General features: G+C 51.1%; 1 protein-coding gene across 4 annotated transcripts in view; it reads right to left on the reverse strand.

Annotated features, from left to right (window-relative positions):
- zeb2a (zinc finger E-box binding homeobox 2a) overlaps positions 1-23,383 on the reverse strand; it is a 29,097-nt gene that overhangs the window by 3,314 nt on the left and 2,400 nt on the right. For 3 of the 4 annotated variants that reach the window (XM_086146024.1, XM_086146023.1, XM_086146022.1), the window contains 6 exons: positions 10,682-10,927; positions 9,519-9,710; positions 9,108-9,313; positions 8,067-8,169; positions 6,143-7,848; positions 1,168-1,333 (listed from right to left, as the gene is read on the reverse strand). In XM_086146024.1, the coding sequence (XP_086002150.1) occupies positions 1,168-1,333; positions 6,143-7,848; positions 8,067-8,169; positions 9,108-9,313; positions 9,519-9,710; positions 10,682-10,927 (2,619 nt within the window). The remainder of the gene's footprint in view (positions 1-1,167; positions 1,334-6,142; positions 7,849-8,066; positions 8,170-9,107; positions 9,314-9,518; positions 9,711-10,681; positions 10,928-23,383) is intronic. The other variant, XM_086146025.1, reaches the window with a different exon arrangement.

The raw sequence follows: 23,383 nt of genomic DNA on the forward strand, positions 1-23,383 counted from the left end.
ACACACATACACACGCACACACACACACATACACACACACACACACACACACACGTGTGCCGTGGGAGATGTCTGTAAAGATGAATGACATCTCAGACAAATCGAGACCACAGGCTAACATGCTAATATCCAGAGCTGGACCTGCCTGAGATCCTCTGGTGTGAAGGAACGTTTGTTTCACACTAAACTTTAGAAAAAATTATCCTTCATTTGCTGATGATGGAATTTAACAGGTTTGGTGATGTTCTCCTGCCGCCAGTTTTCCTTTGAAACGCCCTCATCCATCCTAATGTTTGGGAACTTTCCAGGAACCTTGAAAAACCATTAGACACGATGAAAACATTCCCGCCGTGGACCAGAAGGAGAGATGATGCAATGGAGTGAAAGATGAAGGTAAGACAGGTTGCATGTGTGTTTATTCTTAGACATCAGCTCTGGGAACCTCCTGCCTCAGCTCATCTCCATTCCACCCTGGTGGGACATTCAAACATAAGCTTCACTCGCTGTCCAGCCTTCTAGAGACCTTTTCTACTGCAATACCTTCTCTGCTAGAGGACCTCCAGTCCCACCACTGACACCTCTGGGGGCCAGGGGGGCTTTGACATCACACACACACACACACACACACACACACACACACACACACACACACATGAGTACATGTAATGGAATCAGCCTTTGTTTTCATTGCAGGACACGATGAGAATGGTATTTTTTTCAGAATCAGAATGCACACAAATACATGTAATACACACACACACACACACACACACACACACACACACACACACGCACGAGTACATGTAATGGAATCAGCCTTTGTTTTCATTGCAGGACACGATGAGAATGGTATTTTTTTCAGAATCAGAATGCACACAAATACATGTAAGACACACACACACACACGCACACACACACATACAAATACGTCATACATGTAATTCAAACACACATGCAAATACACATTATACAAACAAATACACACAGACACACATGCAAACACACACAAGAGGACCCCCCACACAATGAAGGACCCCTCCTTGCTGAAAAGGAAGGCTGATGTTAAAGGGAGAGAAAAACAAGGGTAAGCGCAGACATAGGGGTGCGAGTGTATTTGTGTGTGTGTGTGTGCGTGTGTGTGTGTGTGTGTGTGTGTGTTGTATATACCTGTGTGCTCATATTTGTGTCTGAGGAGGGAACTGGTCTTCTGGAATGTTTTGTCGCACAAGTCACAGGCGTACGTACCACTTTCAGACTTCTTCATCTTCTTCCTGGCCTCCGCCAGGTCTTCCAGCCCAGACAGGAAGTCCGCGGGCCCGTCCAGCAGCTCCCCCTTGGAAAGGCAAGGAGCGGTCAGAAGGTCCCACACCTGCCCCCCACCTCCACCCCAGCAGACACCTCACACCCCCCACCGCCACCATGATCCCACGTCTGGACACAGATTAAAGGTGTAAGCCCTGCACACGTAGGGAGGACCAGATGGAGGTCACCAAACCTGGACCCCCCCTCATCCCCAGGACTCCTCATCTCCAATCCATTCTCGGTTTTGGTTTATTCTCACGCAGCCGTTTGTTGTGCTAAAACTTCTGGGACTAAAGCGTGGACACTGATGACAATGAACCCATGCTTATATCATCGCTATTTTGTCTTTGTCACTCTTTATGTAGATCGGTCGATTGACGGGCAGTGGATCGGTAGCGGTGACGGACTCATCAACTCATCAACTCATCAGATTAGATGCATCTGGTTCACCTTCTGTCAGGCAGGGAACCGAGCAGATCGCTGTGCTTTTTGTTCTAATTTGTGAATGCTTTTTTTTTACCCTGATATCACATTCTGCACGTCATCTTGACTTTATCTTTTCTTTGCAATAAATGTAGGAAAGGAGGACCTTCGATCTCTGCCAAGCATTTGGTAAAGCATCATCCAGCCTCTCTGCGACCGCACACTTGCTCCGGTCAAATGTTATCCCCCCAAAAAATAAGTGCATCAGATCCCAGATCGAACCGTCGCGGAGGGTCTGGGCTGCCAGAGTGGAGCGTCGCCTCCATCGGGAGGCCCAGCTAAAGCCGAGCCGACAGGGGAGATTGTAGCCGACCGCTGTTTTGTCCAGCGGGCGTTGTTTGTTTTCCCCGAGCTGACTATTCGCACTGACTGGAGAATCCCTGGTGTCCCTGAAATGCTGCGCTACTTCAAAGATTCAGAGCGTTTATTGTCATATGTACAGTGTGGAAACGTGCTTCCCCGTACAATGAAATTCTTACTTTGCTTTTAATGTCACGTTTGCTGGAGGGAATTCCTTTACCGCTGTGAAATGCACAAATCTCTGTGAAAGTTTGTAAAGCAAATACTGACCAAAATGAGCCGGAATGGGAAATGTGATGAAAAAAATCACTGTCTGCACTTAGGGCTGGTAAACCCCAGCAAACGCATCATTAGTTGACACTGATTCCTTGCAAGATGACGTTAAACCAGAAGATAGCATCTCCAAAACAGGAAGAGAAACACGTCTGATCGTTGAAGCTGACTTGGTTGCAGCGACGGTGTGACACAAGAACGTAAAAGACAAGCATCAACTGGAACATCTGAAGAAAGCAAGGAGCGAGTCCAAAAATGAGGAGGGGATCGCAGAGCAAAGGCCCAAGTTTAATGTGATGACATCAAGCACGCTGCGAGCGGAGAACCTCCACGTCAAGACATACAGATGGAATGAACCCCCATTTGAGAGAGGAAACCCTGAGCGTCAGTGCCTCGGCCAATCCCGTTGTACCTTCTGCCACTCGGCCACTCGGCCACAGAAACCCCGGCCCAAGGGCAAAGATGTACCCCAGACCGCGTCAATGCCTTGAACAGCATGTGCGCCTCAGCTTCAGTGTAACCTGAGATACCAAGCACGGCGACGGATATGTTTCCAACCTGTTCAGATGACGAGGATCAGAGCAACTTGCTTGGCGTTTTGCAGTATCAAAATGAAATAACTGCACTGTTACAGCAGCAGCACCTCTCATCTTTGTCGTGAGGGGAGGCACCAATTTTTGATAGCGATCCTCTGGAATATCATGCATTTATGAAAGTTTTTGAGAAGGCAGCAGGGAGAGGGACACCAGAAGTCTCAGTGACAGGCTCTAGTTGCTGGAGCAACACACTAAAGGCTATCCTCAGGACCTGATAAGAAGCCGCCATCATCTTGATCCTGGGAGGGCCAATGCTAAAGCTAAGGCTTGATTACAGGGGGAGTTTGGAGAGCCGCAGAAGATTGCATCTGGATATATGGACAAAGCTCTTTCACGACGTCCCATCATAACAGAGATGTGAAAGCTCACATTAGTAGAGCTTGCAGGAAAAAGATCTCCTGTTTTTAAGTGTGGTCTCAAACATCCTCCCGTTCTTCATATTCCTCAAAAGAAAAGGAATAAAAATATTGATCAAACTGAGAAGAAGCCAGCGGTGAACGTGGATAGCACCCTGGCATCAAGTGGCTTCGCAGGTGCAAGTGAAATCTAAGAAAGGAAACAAGACCATCACCAGTTGTGCTCTTCCAGTATTCTGCACAGAGGCTCTGATGCACAGGCTTGACCTTACAGGGAAGAAGGTACAACTTCTCTTGAGGACAATGGGCCAAGAGAGAGTCGTGAGTAGTCGTGCTTTGCTAGAGTGGAAGTAGCTGGCTTGCACGAGGATGACTTCTTGGAACGAACCAAGACCTCCACACTACTCTGTATGCCTGCCCATCAGGGAAACATACTGACACCGAGCGATCTCCGGAGACGGCCACGCTCAAAACACGCTCACGTATCGGAGACTGATGCAGAGACTGAGCTGTTGACAGGGACGAATGTTCCCAAAGCCATGGAACGGCCGCATGTCATTCACAGCATTGACAAGGGAGCCTGCGCACTCCAGACAAGCTGGGCTGGATTGTCAACGGACCACTGACAGGAGACCGTGGGGATGCAATGGATCACCGGCAGCCGACTGTCGGTGAACAGAATCGCCATTGTCAATCTGGATGATATTTGGTTGCAGCAATTTAAAGTGGGTTTCCCCAAATCCACCACAAACAACCTGGCTTGTCAAGGGAAGATCAGAAGTTTATGAACTTAAAGATTAGAAAAATAGCTAACCTCCCAACTTGAGGAAAACAATCAGACGATCAAAATATTGCAGGATGGCTTGGAGGAGATCAAGAAACATTAAAAATGTGGCAATGAATGCACAGAACATTACAGGAGGAAACAAACTGCTTGAGGAGGCACGAATAAATCTTTAAGAAGAGCAGCGGAATCAACTTGAACGGATTCTGAACGAGGACAAGCTTGTAAAAGATATGAGACTACCAAGGAAGGGACATGACCAGGACCTAGGTATCTTGAAGAAGGCAAAGGCTCTTGGCAAAGGCTCCAACTAACTCCAGTTTGAGAATAAGAAGAATAAGAATAAGAACAACTTTATTAATCCCGAAGGAAATTGCTGGAAAAAAAACGGGATCCGGCTCGAAAAAAGTGCTCCAAACACCGCGAAAACAAGAAAGAGCGAATGGAGCATCATCTAGTATTGTGGCAAAAACCTTAACTAAATTGTCACTAAGGAGAAGAGTAGATAAAAATTAAAAAGAAAAGTAGAAGATTTACGAGAGAGACACTCGGTGAGGAGCAACTCTGGCAGGCAGCCGCCCGAGGCAGCGCCGGAGGTGAGCCTGGAGTTAGTTTGGAAGACGCTGAATCGAGGCACAACTCTCCTGTCAAGCCATCAATGAGGGAGTTCAATACCCAAACGGCTTTGAGAGAAGAGCTTGACACGGTACTGAAGGAAACTCTGGCCTGTGTCTTTGCAATAAATCCAAGAAACCGACGTCTTCAATCTCACCCAATTTGCAAGCCCTGTCTCAGCTTCTCAGCGACTCCACGCCTGCTCCCGGTCACTGCAAGTGCTGTGCCTTGTTCCAAGACAAATTCCTTCATCTCCTGGTGAAGGCCACAAACAGACACACGTGCACACACTGTTGCCAGTTTTCAACAGGAAGTGTGAAGACACCATGGCACTTCCTGTTTGCTGTGACTCCACACCAATTCCAAGGAACCGCAGAAACCATTCATGTATGAACCAGAAGTGCTGATCCTTCCAGAACGTCCTCTTTGCTTAGGCACCATCTACAAACACACCTGCCGCACACCTGACTTTCCACGTCCATCACTATCACTATTCATGAAACTATATTTACTCGCTCCTAATGGTCTACCATTAGCTCTGGGAAGTGTGTGGCATCTCAGGAGACACCAGGGGCCTGAACCGCAGCAGCTTCACTGGCTTCGTCCAAAAGTTTGTGATGTTCTCAGGTTCTCCCAGCCTGCTTGCTCTGATGACTTAGATCCTGGTGGACACCAGTTTGAGTCTAAAAGGTGATTTTTTTCTCGCTCCTCTTCCTAAATATGTTCGTTTGTGATATTTTGCATTTAGAAGCCCCATGAGACAGAAGAAAGGATTTGTTTGGCCAGAGTGAAAGCTCTGACACTCCTCTGACACCACCTGCTTGGCCTGCTGTGTATCTCGGCCTGGTGTTTTCAGGTAATTTCTCTCCTCTGCAATGCAAAGATACAGAAACGCCAAACCATACATTCATTAATCTGTGTGGTTTGGGTAGTTACGCAACACCCAGACTGGTAATGCTGACAAAGATGCACTAATAGTATCACAAAGTAGTTGCTAACACAGAGAGCTAACCCTACCCTGTGAATACTAGCTGCTTCTCATGAAGTACAGGACCATTGTCACGCTAGGATAGCCAGGCTTGCTGGTCCATTTTCAGCATTGACCTTTTTTAGTGCAAGCTTATCACATGCCAGCTTTGGCGCTAATGTTCGGTTATTTTTTTAACAGCAAATCAGTTGGACCTTCACATAAGTCCCTGATTAGTACCCATATTGTTGTGGCTGAAAAGTTTTAGAGTGCAGGGTAGTTAAGGTTATCGCCTTGGGCAGACTTTGACACTCCTGAAGTGAACGAGGCCAACGGCTTAAGGGCCTCGCCATTGTAACGTGCAAAACAGGCTAATGGCGTTGACCTTTTACCATGGGCAGGACTTTGAGAAATGGCATGACATGGCGCCTGTGAAGGCTCCTCCATATGAGACGGCATCAATTACCTGGAAGCCTGGTTTCCGTTGGTATTTCCTCCTCTGCTGCAACTCAGTGAAAGGGGCCGCCCCGGTGGCATACGTGTAGGCCATGTGAGGCAGAAAGCTCATCGGGTCAAGGCCAGCATAGGGCCTGAGGCCGGGGATGGTGGCCTGTGCAGGAGACATGAAGTTGGGCGGAGGAAATGCTCCGTGAGCTGGCAGGGAGCTATAAACAGGGCCAGCAGAGAAGGGGTTAATCCCAAAGCTGGAGCTGGAACTCTTTTCCCCCTGATCGCAGCCTAGGATCTCCTTCTTGACGTGGACCATTTCTAGCTGTCCGGACCCTTGGTCTGGAATCTGTTCGCCCCCGAAGCTGTTGGGCCGCAGCTCAGCCGCGGAGCCAAAGACGTGGAGCTGGTTCTTGGGCAGCGACAGGTCCAGCGGGGTGTCGGCATGCGTGTCCTCGGAGACCAGGCTGTTGGGCGTGTAGGAGCTGCTGTGAGACGTCTTCGAGGAGGAGGACGAGAGGTTCAGGGGTGAAGGCGTGCCGTTTCTCAGACGATCACGGAAGTCAAGGAGTCTGTCTCCTGCCGCCTGTCTGCTGGCGCTGAACTGTTTGTGCGAGCTGTCACCGTTAGGGAAATCTGCCACAGGAAAGGAAATCTGCGACCGGCCAACATTAGCATCAGGTCTGCCGTGCTCAGGAGGCGGGGACTTCCTCCACAGACCGCCGGCGTGGAACTTCTGGCTCTTCCACTGAGCAAAACAGTCCTGCACTAGCTCCTTAGGCAGCCCAACAGCAATGGAGATCTTGAGGAGTTCGTCAGAGTTGGGCTCCCTGTTCATAGCAAAGTACGCCTTGAGCACCGACGCCTGGTCCATGAAGGTGACCTGTTCAGCACCTTGGTTCTCAGCTGGCTGGAGGACCGCCTTGATCTCATCATTCATTTGGCACATGTAGCGCTCATGCTGGTGCAGTGGGATTGGCCCTGAGAATGGCTCCTTGCAGAACTGACAGCAAAAGGGCAGGAACTGGGTGGGAGCCTCCAGGGGCTTCTCCTGGACACTGGGCTTCTCCTTCTCGCCGTCCGTCAAACCCTTGGTCTCGTTTACCTTCTCCGGTGCGAAGTTAACGATGGTCTTGGTAGGACTGCTGCGGCCCCCGAGCCGGAAAGCGGGGGTTGGCTTTTGGTCCTCCATTTGGGCCCCCAGCTCCTTCATGTAGGCCCGGACCTTGGAGACGTCCTCCGGGTTGCAGTCCATTCTCTGGCGACTGACCGTGTTATCTACAATCTGGAGCACATTCTTCACCTCGCTTAGATTGTTCCCCAGGGTCGCCGGGTAGCCCAGCAAGGTGAGATCCACGCCCCCTGCGTGCCGGGCCGGGCTCCGGGACGAGCCGTTCGCATAGACGCTCCGACCTGCAAATCTGTGCTGGGGGGCCATCTGCGGCGAGTATTCGTTCAGATCCAGGGGCTCGGGTTTGAGATCCAGCGGCGGTTCCTGAGGGGGGAGGGGGCGCCCGTTCTCCAGCTTCTGGCGCAGCTGCGCGAGGGCGGGGCTTCCGGGCGACGAGGCTGACGAGGGCGGCGAAGAAGCGGCCTTGGCGTTGGCCCGCAACCGTCCGTTGAAGGACAGGAGTCCGATGCACTTCTTGCTGCTGATGTGGGAACTGTACGAGCCCGAGTGGGAGAAGCGCTTCTTACAGTTGGAACACTCGTACGGCTTCTCACCTGCAGGAACACGAACACACCTTTGTCACTTTTCTACAGGGACACGTGGAGTCATCCATTCATTCACTGTCTGTCGCTTGAATGAAATAGATACAGTTTAAGACCATTGCTAGCTCTGTGTGTGTGTGTGTATGTGTGTGAGTGTGTGAGTGTGTGTGTGTGTGTGTGTGTGCGCGTGTGTGCGCGTGTGCGTGATTGTGTGTGTGTTTTGAACCCACCGCTGTGTATCCGCAGATGCTCCTTCAGGTGATGTTTGTACTTGAAGGCCTTTCCACACTCACTACATTTGAACTTGCGGTTGCCGGCGGCGTCGCCCAGCAGCTGCAGACACAGAGCAGGTTTGGATGCGGATGAAGATTAGCAGAAGACAGAAGGAATCGGGGGAGTTTAATAGCTTGCAAAGCAGATCTACGGACAGATTCTCCCGGAAGATTAACCACCATCTCGTCTCTGCGGGAAACTCGAGCGTCTGCTGAGATAAACTTCTCTCAGTTTCAGATGCAAATCAGCAGCAACAAAGCAGGAGGAGGAAGGACAAGGAGGACGCAGGGGGAGATGGAGGGAGCAGGAGGACAGAGTGCCAGGATCACCTCCAAAAGGAAGGAGACCCCTTCAGCTCCGGCAGCTTCATACAAACATGTGAAAACATGGAAGTTTCTCAGCTTTGGAAGAATACTGAAGATCTAAGAAGCGTTCACAACCTCATCTCCGTCACTTTTGTCAGTGAATTTCCTGCATTCTTAGAGGCGGATGATGTTTTGGACCGTAAACCTTTCACCTTTTAAGAACATCTTAAAACATCTTTAATTGTAACAACCCAAACCAAAATAGAAGCACATCTGATATTTGGAAGGTGTGGTATCTGTGATGAAGCAGGAGAAGACCATCTGCTTTGTACGTGTGTGTGTGTGTGTGTGTGTGTATGAATGTTTCTGTGTGTGTGTGTGTGTGGGAGGGGGAGCTCCTGTGACCAAGGTGACGCATTAACCAGTAAATCTCATTAGAACTACGTCTGATTGTAAAACGATGATGAGCTCAGTGAGACGAAGAGCAATAATCTGACCACCGATTATCAGCTGATCTTCACAGGAGTCACGGGTTCCTGGATGTGAACAACTAAGATGTTTCAGTTCCAGCGTCCTCCTCGGAACCGCACACCTTTCTGGTTTTTGTTTTGCATGAATATTTTGTCAATCCAGGTGTGCGGCCACCTGGCAGACCTCCTCCGGTGACCAGCCGACCCCCTTCCCCGGGCTCACCTGGTCCGCGGCGGTCTTGTGCAGGGTCATGTGACGCTCCAGCTGCGTCCGATGGCCGAAGGCGTCGCCGCACATGGGACAGGAGAGGCTCTCCTCCCTCTTCTCGTGGCGATACTTGATGTGCTCCTTGAGGGACGTCAGGCGTTTGTAGCCGCGGTCGCAGTACGGACAGGTGAGCAGCCGCCCGAAGTCATCCGCCGGCAGGTCTGCGGGTCAGGAGAAGGGTGGTTTGTTTTCTGATCCTTCGCTTCCTGTTCCGGAAGCTTCGTTCCTTCTCGGCCGGCGGCGGCGTGGAATTCTGTTTCTGTCCGGAACCCTTTGTGGTTCGTCAGAGTTTAGGCGGCGTGAAGCGCGAGGAGACCGAGAAGGTTGTTCCAGACGGACCGAGACACGCAGGGCAGACATCCTTACCCTGCTCGGCCTCATCCACGCCCGCCGCCTCCGGCGTCCCCAGCAGCGACGTCTCCTCCGGAGCCTCGGGGTAGATGATGGCCGTGTCGCTGCGATGCAGGTACTCGGCGATGGCCGCCGTCTGAACGTCGCTTTCTGCCAGCCTGGGTTTCAGGAAGTACTCCTCCATCTCAGAGACGGCGTCCAACTTCCCTGTTGAGACACAGGAGGCTTCCATCAGATGACGACGAGGAACGAGATGAAGAACACAGTTTGGAAGCTGCTGGAGAGCTTCTCCTCACATGGGTTCTGCAGGCCACTGAGGCCATCATCCAGACACAGACAGAGGAGCAGATCTGATCACTTCATTCACTGCAGCTTCTCAGCAGGATAGATGGCAAAGGAACAATTGAGACACACACACACACACACACACACACACACATAGAAAGATTCATACACAAACACACACAGAAATATTCATGCACACGCATGGACACACACACACACGCACACACACACACATACACACACTCACAGTAAAATTCATGTACACACACACATACACACACAGAAACATTCATGCACGCACACACACACACACACACACTCACACACGCGCACACATACACATTAACACACACACACACACACACACACACACACACACACACACACACATACACGTACACACACACACACACACACACGTACACACACACACACACACGTACACACATACACACACACACACACACACACACACACACACACACACACACACACACACACACACACACACACCGTACACAGCCCCCCAGCACACATGCAAAGTGTTTCACACTATCATATATTCCTGATGAACGGACGTTCAACTCCACACACTTCACTGAGGTATGGAATTTATTTCTTAATTGATTAATGAATTAATGAATGATATAAATATATATGTTTGTTTTAGATGAAGGCGATGAACATGTGATGGCAGGTGAGGAACATGTTGGACTGCTGTAGGTCAAAGGTCACCTCGGTAACCAGCCCCCCATCGCTGAGGGTTCTGCTGAGGGTGTGTTTGGACAGGATAGGTGTGTGCGCGCCGCGGGTCGCCTCCCTGCCGCAGATACGCGGCGTGCGACCCGAGCTCCGTCAGGTGGCCTCCCTGCCGCGATCCGAGCTCCGCTTACCTCCTCCGTTCGCGTGTCCGTTGGCGTCCTCCAGACCGAGCCTCCAGCCGTGCAGGATGCTCTCCCTGACCTCTGACCCCTCCAGGCCCAGGCAGGACAGCAGGGCGTGGCCCACCCTGGGCGAGGCCTCCGGGGCGGGCACGCCGGCCGGGCTCCCGGCCTCCTCCTCGTTCTCCTCGGACGCCGGCGTCCTGTCGTCCTCGTCGGTCTCCGAGCCGGCCTCCACAACGTTGCCGTAGTTCAGCACTGCGGACGCAAGACCGGGTCCGGTTACCGACCGTGTCGTCGACCGCCGTAAACGTCCCGATGACCTAAGTGACGACTCCCCGACCGGCAGGAACCGAGGAACCAGCTTCATCTGGAGGTGAGGTGGAAGGGTTATCTTCTAAAACTCATTTCCTCTGCGAGATGCGGCGGCGGGACTGGATCGAGCGCTCGGTCGGACCGCAAACATTTCATAGCCGCAAACAACATCGGACGAAATCATAAATGACGGTGAACCTCGTGGCTGATGGAACAATAGAGACATAGGAGATACAAGGTCTCTTCAGGAAGTGTTTTGCAAACGGAAGCCAAAGCCAAGCAGCTCAAGCCTCATTAGGTAAATGTCTCCTGTTCTAATTAGCTTTCACCCTCTGCTCTGTCAGCTGAGGCTCAGCCATCAAACCCGGTAAGAGCCGTCCGCCCGAACGTGGCCGGACAACTTTTCCGGCGGCTGTTTGGCGGCACAGGAAGAAAAAGACGTGCTACGCTAACAACGCCGGATCGAGTCAGTAGCGGCGGCAGGAACCCGAAGCAGGTGCATCCGAGTTCATCCTGTCACCCGGCAACGTCACAACAACGAGACATTTAGCTCGGCAGAAGATCGGTGGGTGGAAGGGTGACGGTCCAAGACAAAACCAGAAGACACTCGTGTTCTCACTGCAGCTATGAAGGACAGCTGGGGAAGTTTGTTTCATCGTCCTGGACGACCCCCGCCCCCCCGCCGGCCGTGGGAATAGCAGCGCCATGACATCATGGGAAGCAGAGCGGGGTCGAAGGTTGTCCAGAGGAGGGCTTCCAGCTGGTCTCCTTCCGGAGAAGGTGGAGCATCATATTATGTTCTGCGTGTCTGCCAGTCGACAACTGTGGGACAGGTGCACCTTCAAGGCCAGAGCTGCAAAAAAAACCCGGGTTGGGGGGGTGAGGGGGTTTTTAGGGGTTCAGACTGGGCAAACCCCCCCCTTCAGACATAGAGCTCGCTGTGTGGTCTACCCCCTCACCCCACCCCCCCAACACACACACACACACACACACACACACACACACACACACACACACACCTATTATCATTTCTGCAGCTGTGACTGGAAGATTCTGTAACCTGCTGCAGCTCATGGAGAGAAGACATGGAGGCAGAAGACAAACAAACACAAACGTTGAAACATGCAAACCATGTCTGACACCTGAGGAACCTTCGAGAGTCTGGAAATACAGACCAGGTTTCTCTCCAAGCAAACCAACCTGAGGAGCTCCAGCAGGGTCATGTGACTAATCATCTGAACCTGATCCTTAGTTCAAGTGATCAAGAAATATCAGATCTGGAGAGTTGACCTCAATCCCTTTACGTGTGTGTGCGTGCGTGCACGTGTGTGTGAGAGAGGTCCAGACTCCTGCAGTTGGCGTCTGGTTGGAGGAGCCGAGCTTTGATTGGCCCGTCAGTGATGGAATGAATATGTGCAGTTTGACACATAAAGCCTCTGACTGCACTTCCTGTGTGCGTCTGCCGACTGATTGGTCGGCACAAAACGCCACTGACCTACCAAACAAAAGCCTTTTCGGGCCCCGTCTGTCCACTGAGTCACATGACTCGGGCAGATGTCACCACTGCAGACTGACACACACACACACACACTGCAGTGACCTGCGACTCTCACAGGGCTCCATTGTCTGCAGCGTCACCTCTGCAGCATTGAGCCTTTGTGTCCGTGGGGGGGGATCCCCTCCCCCATTCACAGATTTACAAAGAAACATTAATCCCACTGCTCCGCCCCACGGCCCGCCGGCCCGCCGGCCCGCCGGCCCTCCACCGCAGCACACACACACACACACACACCCCACGGCATGTCGTCATCCTGGACTCAAACATTTCTGCACTCAAATGGCAAACATGCACCCCCAGCTGTTTCTGGAGGACTGGCTAGAGTGAAGGGGGGGTTCTGGTCTGAAGGTGTGTCACACCAGAACTTTGCCTGGACCTCCTTCACCAACCATCGGGTTAGAGAAGTTTTCTTCCTGATTTTATTTTTAGGTTTTCAACATTCTTCCTCATTTGCGACTTACTCACAGAAACCCCTGTAACTGACACACACACACACACACACATAAACATACAGAGGCGGATACGCATAACCATACACACATATGTGGCAGATACACACTTACTCACACACACATATATGCACATCCACGCACGCAGAGAAAGATACACACTCACACACACACACAAGCAGGTACATACAAACACAAACACACACACACACACACACACTTGCACACTGATAAACCCAGATACACACACACTTTCACACACACAGAGTTCCTGTCCCCAGCGGGGCGAGCATGCAGGTATGCTGACATTTCTGGGATAACAGAACCTTGCAGAGGTCCAGAGTGTGTGAGCGTGACGGCAGGAGTCGGAGCAGCGGACGTCCTCCGGCTGCAGCTGTGTGGACTCTGCTCGCCCACGGCCAGAAGAGCTGCTTCGCCACGCCACAGTTGTAATGACAGCTGCTTCCGGTGAGAGGACACTTTTGACCGCACATGTAGCAACCATCAGTGACGGTTATCTCTGGTTAGGTATGGTTAGCTGCTGATAGCTATGGCTGCCAGCGATCGTCTGTGGTCAGCTAAACTTAGAAACACGAAGCTATGGTTAGCGCCAGAGGAACAGGGCTTCCACCACGAGGTCTGGAAGACGGTGGAAAGATGGGAACAATAATAGTATGAAGGCCTTTTATGTGACACTCGAGGACATCGCACGGCCACCTCAGCGACTGGCGGGGAAGCGGCGAGCGGCGCTCGCAAGAGGCGCCGCAGTTCCCGCATCGGAAGCCGAGCTTCGGGACGAGGAGGAGCGCGGGGAGGCGGCGGGGAGGTGTGACGCAGACGTCGGAGGTGGAGGTGGGACCACGTGTTGGGGCAGCTCTGAGACCTTCTCGGTCACTGTGGTGATGACGGACGGCGAGGAGGTCAGACAGGAATCTCCACGGACCTCGATGTGAGCGGATGACACTGAGATCGATGGTGAGAGCGGGGAAGGAGTGAGAGAACATCAAGAGAGGTGGAGGTGCGACCCGGAGAGGAGAGCAACGAGCTGCAGAAAGAAGGAGCAAGATGTGTGCGTGAATGAGGAGACTCGAGAGAAACAATGAGGCTACAGGGAGTGGAGATGAAGTAGGTGAAGGAGTTTAAGGACTAAGGGTCAACATTCCAGAGCCATGGAGACGGTGGAGAAGAGATGAAGGTGCAATCGGGTGGGAATGGATGAAGAAAAACATCAGCCAGAATGAGGATAGAGATGAAGAGCAGCCGTGGTGTCTGGTTTGGAGACACTGAGAAGACAGGAGATGTGAAGGTTCCTCTTTGGGTGTGAGGAGGACGGAGAGGATTCCATCAGAGGGACGGCACGTGGTAGACCTTCTGGAGATGAAGTCGGATTGAAAGGGTTTGGACATGGACAAAGGTGGGATGAAGAAGATCCGGGTCGAAGGATGCCTCCTCTCAGGCAGGAGAGGTCTGGAAGAAGACTGAACCAAAGTCCACCCAGAAGATGTTTACTCACGGTCCAGGAACATCAGTGTCCTTCTGTCCTTCTGGCCGAACCAGTTTGATGAATACTTTTGAATCCAGAGAAAGCAGACTGAACCTCCTGAGGAAATTACAGGAAGGGAGGGATTCTACCCCTGCTGCTCACAGATATACATGTGTGTGTGTGTGTGTGTGTGTGTGTGTGTGTGTGTGTGTGCGTATACAGGTGGAGCACTGCTCCATCATAATTGATCAGTAGGTCCACAGGGCTGAAGATGTGAACTGATCATTGAATATTTGTGACCTAAGGAACCCTCTTCCTCTGATCTCCTGCTAGACAAACCCACTCGCCCTCATCTTCCTCCTGATCATCTCAGTGTGTGTGTGTGTGTGTGTGGGTGTGTGTGTGTATGTACCTGTGTATGTGTGTGTGTGTGGGGGGGCACTCCCTTGTGGCTTTAAGCTGCGAGTAACTCCTCAGACAGAGGGTGAGGAGGTTGGAGGGTCTGAGGACCTGTAGCACATCTTCATCCTTATCATCTCCACTCACCGTTCACCTGCTGAAGTGTTTGAACTTGAAGACAAAAAAAAACAAGTGTGTGTGTGTGTGTGTGTGTGTGTGTGTGTGTGTGTGTGTGTGTGTGTGTGTGTGTGTGTGTGTGTGTGCCTATCTGTGTTTGTGTGTGTATGTGTGTCCTCAAGATGAACAAATTAATTGTAGGGGAACAACAAGTTCCTCTTTCCACACACACTCACACCTCGAGACGGCTGAACCTTAATCAGGTTTTGTCACCTTGAGCTCAGACCACCTTCAGATCGCCCAACAAATACAGAGATATGCACACACACACACACACACACACACACACACACACACACACACACACACACACACACACACACACACACACACACGCCCCCTCTGTCATACCCAGTGTCACTGAGAAGACTGAGACCTAAACCTCTGTTTGTCCGTCAATGTGGAAATAAAAGTGTGGGGGTTTAGGAGGAAGAGAAACTGAAGTACATCCAGACATCAGATTCTCCAGGAGGAGCTTCTGATGGTTCCTGAGGGCCAAAACATGGAGCTCTGCAAGCTCATCTGAACGTTGGTCATATCAGCCACAGGGAAAGGCAGTTAAAGCCCCGCCTCCTTTACCTCTGATTACATGAAACCTGCTGCCACGCTCTGATAACACACACACACACACACACACACGCACACACGCACACACACACACACACACACACACACACACACACACACACACACACACACACACACACACACACACACCTTCCTGGAAGGTCTACAGAAGTGAAACTGCTGACGGTTCTCTGACTTGGCGTCCTGCAACTGGATGTCAAGCAGGAACGAAACGCTGTCGTCAGTTTCCTTACATTTATTTTCAGGTGTCAGGTTTCATCTCCATCTTCTCCTCTGACCTTCTCACTCAAACATCTCCACCTGTGACCCTCCTGCTAAAACATTGGCACCTTCTCACTAAAACTTCTCCACTGCTTCTGACCTGTAACACGATAACAAGCACGTTAGAAGATTCATTTCTTCAAAGCAGGCAGGACCTCCATCAGCATCTTGCCGGTTCTTATAAAAGCTGACAGAGGAGAGTGTGAAACATCAGACTTCCACGGAGAAACCAACCCTTGGAGTTCAGCAGAAGCTCAAAGAAGAAAAACATGAGAAAAAAAATAAAGCAAACTGTCGAAGTTTGTCAACATTCTGACGAATCAGATCGCAGATGAACTTCATTCATTTGTGGCTCGTTGAATGAGCTGCGCATTCAGGGAGAAGATTCATCTTCTCCCCCATCTTCTCCACCATCCTCTCCATTATCTTCTCCGCCGTCCTCTCCATTATCTTCTCCAGCATGCCCTCCACCATCTTCTCCACTATCTTCTCCATTATCTTCTCCACTATCTTCCCCACCAGGCTCTCCATCCTTGTAGCCACAGAGATGTTAACAGCCATTTGTGTGTTGGGTTGTTTGTTTTTTTCATGTTGCATGAAATATAGATGAGGGCCAAGAGCTCCTGCTCATCTTCAGAGGAACCTTCAGCTTCATCATCTCCATCATCTCCAGGTTATTCCCTGTGATCAGCACGCATAGGATGGACCAAGCAGAGTTCCACCTGCCGAGAGAATGTGTGATCGTGCGGACATTGTTTGACAGTGCCGACCTGCAGAGAACTGAAACCCACCTTCGTAAACCAAAATATGTTCTCCTACATTCTTCGAAGTCCAGAGGCGTTTGAAGGCAACGTTTCATTTGAACTCTGGTGATTCGCACTGCAATGACCAAACTTGATTTCCCCACATAGATGAGGCCTTGACCCGATGGCCACCACGTTGACCCGAAGGGCCGACGCGGCGAACGCACAGCGCCGGGTGATCTTATCCGCTTTGAGCAAGTCAGATAGGTTCTGGAGGTGCAGGCTTCTCCGTGCACGCTCCATCATGAGGGCACGGAGTCGAGTGTAGCCGTGCGGCTGTGGCGACCTTGGCATGACGAGATGACGTTGCCAATTGAAGACACCGGTGTCTTCGGGGACCACAGTGATCTGCTGGGCCAGGTCACTCGGAGCGGCCCTTCTGGATCTCTGCTTAAGTGGCCTTACGCTCGGCTCCGAGCCACAGGAGCTTCCGGAAGGAGCTGGCAATCCTGGCAAGATGTTCCTGTCCTGCTGCGTTCACCGTTTTGGTCACGCCTTCCGGAAGGCCACCTGGTCTGATCCTCCTCTGGTGGTGTTTGTGGTGTATTGGCCTTGTGGTTTGAACAGCAGGTGCAAACCTGACACACACTTATTCTTTGTGGAGTACTCAGTGGGACGGGTCTGGACAGGGGCCACGTGAGGGTGTGCTCCATGGATGATGGATGGATGATGGATGGATGATGGATGGATGGATGGATGGATGGATGGATGGATGGATGGATGGATGGATGGATGGATGGATGGATGGATGGATGGAGTGAGGGCGTGAAGAGACGGGTGCATGCTCAGACTCAAGCGCCCGACCATTTCCGTGCGGACGGCCTTTCCCGCTCCGGGCATTCCTTCTCACACGAGACCTGGGTTAGACACCTGGAACACAGACTAACCCAAACCCAAACTCTATCCGTCCACCCATCTAAATCTCTGCCGTGGCGGCAGCAGCTTCCTGTTCTCAGAAACAGAAGTAGAACCATGAAGTTGACGGAACCCAGAAACAGAGTGTCAGCAGATCCGAGGGACAGAAAGGGGAAGCTGCTCTCAGACGTCCAGCGCCAACGGACAGACACACACTTGAAGTTCACGAGGGTCGGTGAGTGTGAGTGTGAGGGGGTGGGGGGTGATAATGAAGTCACTACCTACATCTTGAAAGGAACTAATCAGAGCTGAGATGAGACGAAACATGGTGCCCTGCAAGTCATTTCTCTTCTGTCATATCATTTTCTCATTGTCTCACCATCATCCTGGAAGGTGAAGGTCCAGGAGGAGCTGGTTCTCTTGAGACTTAGCTTCCAGTCAGGCCTCATAAAAACTATGAGATGCATTTAGACTTAGTGTAACATTCAGCTCCCCACTCTTCTGTTATTTATTGGTCACCGCTTTGTCTGACGTTGACCCCTGACCCCGCCCCCATCTGACAGAATGGAAGCTGCAGATCCAGGTCTGATTGGATTCTTCTGGTCTGCTGCACCTTCATTGATTTGCGTGTAACCTAGATCTGATCAGAGAAACCAGGACAGAAGGACATTCCTCCTCCGCAGTTCTGCTAGGGCTGCGTAAGTATTACGCGGCATTGCCTGCTAACAATCCCGTGACCCTCAGCCCCCGAGGGTACAGCCATGGGCTTGGGGTGGGGGCGCTCTCTTCCCCGGCTCACTGCTGCGGCGCCACCATGAAAACAAAGCGTAGCTTAGCATAACTGCAAGCCAACGTGTCATGTAGCCCAGGTTTTAGTGCTCAACAAAGGACTTGAAGACAAAATGCAGAATGTAGAAGGGGTGAGCATTACTTGGCACACAGACACGATATGGATAGGAACTCTTAGCACAGCTAGCAATTCAGCAGCACAGCAGCTGCACGGTGTGTTTCATCATCTTCATCAGAATCAGAACCAAAAATACTTTATTGATCCCGGAGGACATTGTATAAATGTGGCTGTGTTAGCATGTGTGTCGTCAGCAGAGGGTCTGTTGTGACGAGGGGTGGCGAAACACGTCCAGTTAAAAGTGTAGCTGTGTAACAGCAAGGCCGGAGTACACAGGTGCACTTCCATTGACCCGCTAGCTGGAAAGTGATAACCTTGATGCTAACTGGTGTATGAAAGACAGGCTTTAACCTCCACGGGCTCCATCGACTGACCCACTTCCTGTCACCGTTTCACCTCAGTCCATCTATGAAATGATGCTGGGCTAACAAGCGGCATGTGTGTCACTTCGATCACAACAACACGGGCACACACACGCACGCACGCACGCACACACACACACACACACACACACACACACACACACACCTAAACTACATGCGCTTGCCTGATGTAATAACGATGCATGGAGTTTTCTGTTATCTAACCCCCCTCGCCCCCCACGCAGTGAATCGATAACAGAGCGTCTAATCCTTTTAGAGACCAGATGAATGGATCGCTGGCAGGTGCTTCATCTGCTCCACAACAACAAGCCACTGTTGCTTAACAACAACAACAGCAACGGCAACAGCAACAACCCACTGCTGCTTAACAACAACAACAACAACAATAACAACAACAACAACAACAACAACAACAACAACAACAACAACCAGCTATCAGGACACAAAAAAATACAAGCTAAGATAAGATAAGATGCATTCTATTGATCCCAGCAGCAGCAGAACATACCAAGAACAGACGGTGACGAGCTAAAAACACACAAGGGCTCTGGCTGAGCAGCAACAGCTTCCTCACTCAGGTTCCAACACAGAAGAAACACCAGTGAAATCTGTGACTGTTTTCATAGGTTCATTAACACATCCAACCTTTTGTATCCCTTTATGTCTTATTTCATCAACTCAGAATGACTGCCAGCTGCTCTTGGATAGTTTCTGCTCATTGGTTGGAAAGTAATTGCGATTTCTTTTTGCAGATCCGTGTCGTATTTGGGTTATATGACGATTATTTGTGATATTGGCGGGTTTTCACATTTCATCTATTTGTTTCTCAGTTTATGAAATTCATGACGCTTCCCCAGCCCACCAGCCCACGGGCTCCACTCCACTCCACCCACTGCCCCGGATAAACGGCGAGGACCCCTGGGCCATTGTGTGGGGAGGGAAGGAGACGACAGCATGTTAACCACGTTTGACAAGCTGCACAAAGGGGACACCTCGGGTCACGTGACATCAGCGCATGAAGAAGATCCACCTCCTGGTGAAAACCGGAGCGGGTCCAGCCTCCGTAACAATGGCAGTCTCCGTCAGACGGACCTCCGGTCAATCGGCCTAAAACCAATCTGCGTCCAAGTGGCCTTTGTCTCTGCGGATCCTTTCTGTCGAACACCGATTGCGCTAAAAGTGGCTCAGAGATCCCAGAGAGGAGACGTCCCAGGACTGCAACGTCAAAATCACACCCTGTTCTGCAAGACACTGTTCATTAAAGGTCCTGGACCCGGTCCTGATCCGGGCTCTGGTCCAGGATCGGGGGGGCAGAGAGACTGACGAGGACATCTCCTCAGGCAACTTTGACCCCCCACACACACACACACCCAAACAGCCACACACACACACGGCCATCACCCTCCTAATCCTCCAACAGCTGACCGTCGCCGTGGGAACCAGCCCCGGCACCATGTGCAGGGACTGGATGTGATTTGATTACATATGAAACTTCATTTTGTGGCAACGTGCTGAGAAATCTGGATTGTTTTGTATTTTCAGAAGTCGATCAGCAGAAAAAAAAAGGAAGAAAAACTAAAAAGATTTTAAGGGAAGATCTTTGACATCAAAGGTTCAAAGATCATCTCCACTCTGACCTCTGACCTCCAGCTGTCTGTTCACGAAACCACTGACACGCCTGCTGAGAACACACACACACACAAACACACACAGCCATATCTTATGCACTTGCAGCTGTGCTTGTGTCTGTTAGTGTGTGTGAGTGTGTCTTCCTGTGAGTGTCTGAATGTGTGTGTGTGCTTGTCTGTGTCCATCTACAGTATGCGTATGACTGTATGTTTGGCTGTGTGTGTGTTTGTGTGTGTGGGTGTATGTGTCAGTGTGTGTGTTTGTGTCACAAGAGTGTGTATCTGCCTGTGCTCATATTTGTGATTGTCTGTTTGTGTGTAGAGATTGTGTGCTCCTGTCTGTGTGCACACCCGTGTATATTTATGTGTGTGTGTGTGTGTGTGTGTGTGTGTGTGTGTGTGTGTGTGTGTGTGTGTGTGTGTGTGAAGACGTTGTGCTCAGAGAGAATGAATGCCTCCAGATGAGATGGGTCACTCAGAGATGAGCTCAGATTCGTTGTGTGTGCAGGGTCTCACACACACGGTGTTCAGTGGCAGTGGGTTTGGCCTGGGCGGGGGGGCGGAGCTTCAGCCAGCAAACCAACACGCACATGTCCTGACACCTTGATCCAGCTTCCAGTATTGATTCTCCGGTATGTGTGTGAGTGTGTGTGTGTGTGTGTGTGTGTGTGTGTGTGTGTGTGTGTGACCTTGCCTCAGGAGCTACTCAGACAGACTGGGCACTGTAGTGTGTGTGTGTGTGTGTGTGTGTGTGTGTGTGTGTGTGTGTGTGTGTGGGTGGGGGGGCTTGATGACCTCTAATCTGCTTTGAATCTGGTTGGGATTCTCAGATGAAACAAGTAATAACTCATAATCTCTTAAACATGAAAAGACAAATGTCTGAAAACATATGTTTGATATTCTTATGTTTATATCTATATTTAATGTTCATGAAAAAAGCCAATGTGATGAGAGCGGGAGGAGCGGCCGCTTCCAGCCGGCCTTTTACCGACCGCTCAGAGACTCAGAGAGCGTCTGCAGAAAAAGGGGAAACCCGAACAGGCGTGTGTTCGTCCACACCTGCACCGGACCGTCACGATCCCGAAGGTCCGACACCTCACGTCGACCATGAGCTTCACACAACTAAGAGTGTGACTCTGCCGGGCCACGGCAAGCCTGCGGTCGCTGCGCTGGTAAGACCTCTGCAGGTCGCCTGAGGTAAGACCTTATCCAGGTTAAAGGCCACGAGACACCTACATGTCGATGCTTCAATGACTGACAGGTGTCGATCATCCGAACCACCGCGACGACATCATTTCATATTCCTGTAGCAGAGATGGTTGTACTCCGGCAGCAGATGAAGGTTAAAAAGAGAGTGGGGCGTCCATGCAATGGTCACGTGACCCCGTCCACGCTTTTATTTTTGGGGGTTGAAGGTTTATTAGCCAGACTTCCTGTTGTTAATATAATGTGTCTGATGTGGCTTCTTCTGCTGAACAAAGAGCCTCTTCTTCCCCCCTTCTCTCTGTGTGTGTGTGTGTGTGTGTGTGTGTGTGTGTGTGTGTGTGTGTGTGTGTGTGTGTGTGTGTGTGTGAAGATAATCAGCTTTCTGTCACAATAAAACATCTAGGAGAGGAGGGGAGCAAATGAGGATTCATATCACATGCTGCACAGTAGACCTGCTCCTGACCAGAGCCAGCAAGGACCATAATGGGTCCACCAGGGTCCACCAGGGTCCACCAGGGTCCACCAGGGTCCACCAGGGTCCACCGGGTCAGTGAGCAACCCCCAGAGACGACCGTGGGCCAACAAGGGGACCAGAGCATTCAGAGGCGATCAGCAAGGGGATGTCTTATGGTGGCCCTCAGAGAGTTTGGGGGAGAGAGAGCCAGAGAGAAAAAGGCCCCGAGGCCAGAAGACCAGGACACAAGTCATCGGGGGGGAAAGGAAGGTGGAATTCAGGTGAATGAAGGCCGACATCGGTGCAGCCTCTCCTCTTTACGTGAACTCTCGTTTATGAATGAAATGACTTTTGTGACAGGTTTACACAATACTTTCCTTCTCTCGGGGAATATCACTCAGACTGTTGACAAACGGAGAATTTTCCCTGCAAGATTCTGAGGAGGTTCTCCCACTTCTGTCCTCCATCCCTCTCTAAGCAACGCTCTCTCTCCGTCTGTCTGCATCCATCAGACCTCATTCCTTCTCTCCTCTCCTTCTCTCCTTCACTCCTTCTCTCCTCTCCTTCACTCCTTCTCTCCTTCTCTCCTTCACTCCTTCTCTCCTTCACTTCTTCACTCCTTCACCACGACGAGCCGTTGCTGACACGTCTCTGCTGGCGTCACACGACGGAGCACGTTGGCTGCCGGACGTGTTTCTCCTGGTGGAGCCACTAGGTTTGAGTCTGAGGTTCCCCTGCACTGTGTGCACGGAGCTGCACATGGAGGAGCTGGGATGAAGAGCCAGGGTGAGATACGGGGAGCTGGTGGCCCCGAAACACGTTCTGCGGCTCATCGTCTTCCTCCCGCCCTCGCCGAGTCTGTCTGAATGTTCACTCCTGTGAGCACGTCGGATCGATGGAGAAGAAAATCCAACAGCAACCGAGAAAATATCCCAGAGAAATCATCTACGCCTCAAAACAATCTGAACCGCCCACCTCACATCAGCCAATCACAGCCCAGGAAGGAACACACAGAAATGCATCCACATTCAAACACACAGGCAAAGACATACACGCAGATTCACACATACATGCACACAAAACACACACATCTACCTACACACACACACACACACACACACACACACACACACATATATATATATACACAGAAATGCATCCACATTCAGACACACAGGCAAAGACATACAAACACATTCACACATTCATGCACACAAAACACACACATTTACTTACACACACATGCAC

This window comes from Fistularia commersonii, chromosome 4, assembly GCF_037954325.1.
Source record: "Fistularia commersonii isolate RoL2024-O1a breed Wild chromosome 4, RoL_Fcom_v1.0, whole genome shotgun sequence".
Lineage (NCBI taxonomy): Eukaryota > Metazoa > Chordata > Actinopteri > Syngnathiformes > Fistulariidae > Fistularia > Fistularia commersonii.